This window comes from Opisthorchis viverrini (assembly GCF_000715545.1).
Source record: "Opisthorchis viverrini unplaced genomic scaffold opera_v5_538, whole genome shotgun sequence".
Lineage (NCBI taxonomy): Eukaryota > Metazoa > Platyhelminthes > Trematoda > Opisthorchiida > Opisthorchiidae > Opisthorchis > Opisthorchis viverrini.
The window spans coordinates 169248-172106 of NW_008752203.1; the positions used below are offsets into that span (position 1 = coordinate 169248).

Genomic DNA, 2859 nt, shown 5'->3' on the forward strand with positions numbered 1-2859 from the left:
CTTGGAGCGTGGGTTTCACATACGGAGCATTCGGGCTTCGGAGGGCTGATTTGATAGCTGTGAACTCACAGCTATCCGTAAGATTCATTAGTGTGCCTGCGTCGATAGATTTCAATTTAGCGTAGAGCGGTAAACAGAACTCTGGATGCTGGTCATTACACCCCAAATAGTTTGGTGGAACTCTCAAGGCCGCATCTATCCGGTCAAATTGCCTGTGATCTGCGGACCAATAGATGTTGAGTGACAACTAACCTGGCGCCATTCAATCGATAGATTGATAAAACGATTCACTGGAGTATTGACGGAACTCCCAGATTCACATATGCTTGGTTGAGAATATTGTATACCTGAATTAGGCAGACGACATACTTCTTCTCTTTGAATAGGAAGAGTCACAAGCTTAATTGGAAGGACTAACCAGTGCTAGTAAATACACTGACATGTCCTCTGCTTTCATAAAGTACAAAATTGTGTTCCGGGGGATACGGCCGTTGGACATACCTCTGACATATCAGGGTGAAGCGCTGGATGTTGTGAACTACGTTGGAATTTTCTTTGGCTGTTATGCCGCTATGACCAAAGTCAATTTCCGACTCTCAAAAACCAGAGCTATGTGTATGCCGGTTTTCCCCGATGCTGTGCCTTGTAATTTTTTTCTAAGTGTATAAACGAGTGTTTTTTTAGACATCTTGCTGATGCAACTCGGTAGTGAATTTTTCAACAAAAAACTTATAGCAGGATTTAGATACAATTTGATGAAAATTTTTGAAATAGTTATTGAATATCATTCTTGATATTAAGTCTCATTTGAAAGTAACTTGCTTATGTTTGACAGTTGTCCCCTTTGAGAAGATTCACTGGAGCTTATTCTTCATTGGTTGTTCATGAATATTCTCGTTTGTTTATTAACTAACGAAAATAACACGTGGTCACTGAGCTCACTGAATACATTATGTATATTGATCACGGGTTTAAGCTTGTCTCACGATGTGTAGCTGTGTGCGGTTCAGGATATCAAGATATAAAGTATGTTCTGTTTAAATGCTGATTCAATGCACAGAGATTATCTCGATAAACGAAGAAGTTCGGTGGCGATAAATCCGGAGGGTACTGGTGGTGTAACGGTGTTACTACTGATGGGGGGATGCGAGTAGTATGTTTTCTCTTAAATCCCCTTTGCGTCTCTTGAAAAGGGAGATCTATTACGAAATTTGTGGAGTCGCATTTGCTTTGAGTTGAACAACAGTAAATGAACATCCAGGGAAGTTCAGGAGGACGTGTTCGAGGAGAAGATGGATATTCAGTTTTTGTAAACAAGATGCATATGAGAGTTTTGGTTCCCTATCCAATAGTCTAAAACTGTTCAGTTGGCACTTTCTAATAAGTAACAAGGCAGCAAAGGTCTTCTTGCTTTCAGCGGTAGTTTGAAGACGTCTTTTGGCGGGACAGTTTGGGCTATAGACGATTCGGTTTGCATATCAGTAACAGAAGGAGTATATGGTTAACCAGATCGTTTTTCTCTGAAATGCTTGGACATTATTGTGCTCTCACTGCCTATCCAACCATGTTTACAGTGTTTAATATCTGAAGTTATTTGAAAATCGTCAACTCGCATTTAGGTCCGTTGTCGTATGTGATACTTGTATTATGAATACCGAGCTAGTATACAAGTCTATAATTTGTATTTTCCCCATCGACAGCTGGATAGAACGGAACTCCATAATTCGGCCGGGCAGAGAGGTGTGCGAAAACACTCCGTTTTATTTTCCCTACTCGTCCTTGGAGCAACACTGTTGGTTTATTTAGAGGCTCGAAAACTCGATCTGCTGGATTTACGGATCACGTGACGGTCGTGGATCATGTATGCATGGAAATATAAGAAATCGGGAAACGATTTCTCAGGGATTGTTTGCAAAGCATTATAAGGACACTTTTCCTCAGTGAATCGTTAAAAGCAATACACAACGTGGCTATGTTAATTTGTTCTTCTCTTTTAGTTTAGCCAGACCGTTTTTGTTATTGGAAACTCAAGATTGTTGTGAATTTCCCCCACAGTTTCTTGCTTGAGATGAGATTTGAAAAAAATACATTTGTACCCACACTGATTACACTTTAGAACCGTTTAAAGATCTTGTATATACCCATCAAAACAAAACCACTGATAGATCAGTCTTTGTGTACCGTTAGATGAATGACCGGTTAATTGGGGCTACCTAATAAACGTTTAGAAATTCGTCACTTCTAAGGATTTGCACACGTTTACACGGTCGCTCGATTGCTTAAATCTTTTTAGCATGACGAGCAACGCAGTTCTTATGGTCAGTTTTGACTGCATGGTATAATTCAAAGACGATATCTCTGAAACCAAGCGACAGGTGTCAAAGACATTCCATTCCCCGGTATTCTGGTATGTTTGCAACGTGTGTACAAAATTATATCTCCATATTTCGTGTCTGAAAGAATAGTTGACACCCAACCAGACCAGAGTCTGATAAGAGTAGTTGCTGACAGTCTAACTTGCAACTTAACTTAACAAGACCAGGTTCACATACAGTTGGATGGAATATTTAAAGTCCTCTGGAAATCTACCACCCATAATCATCTAGCTTCAAAGACCAAGTGACAATTTAAGTTTGGTATATTTTCTTCATGAAAGTTGAGGAGCTGTGAATTAATCTCCACAAAATGTTTGGTCGAACTTTGTATGAACCAGTAACGAAAAAGACAACATAACGGGAACCTAATACGTACCTTTTCGTAGCATGTACCCACATTTTACATACCCATCACGCCCACATTATGTGCTAAATTTGCAGTGGATCGATCGACCTCGTTCAGATGTAGCACCCTTCCGGTGCC

General features: G+C 40.0%; 1 protein-coding gene across 1 annotated transcript in view; it reads right to left on the bottom strand.

Moving 5' to 3' along the window:
* Positions 1–1014: 1014 nt before the first annotated feature.
* The window catches only part of T265_11654 (hypothetical protein), a gene marked incomplete at both ends in the record, with an annotated part of 3722 nt that continues 1877 nt past the window's right edge, over positions 1015–2859 (bottom strand). The window contains 2 exons of the mRNA XM_009178365.1: positions 1015–1174; positions 1207–1455. Coding sequence (XP_009176629.1) covers positions 1015–1174; positions 1207–1455 — 409 coding nt within the window. The remainder of the gene's footprint in view (positions 1175–1206; positions 1456–2859) is intronic.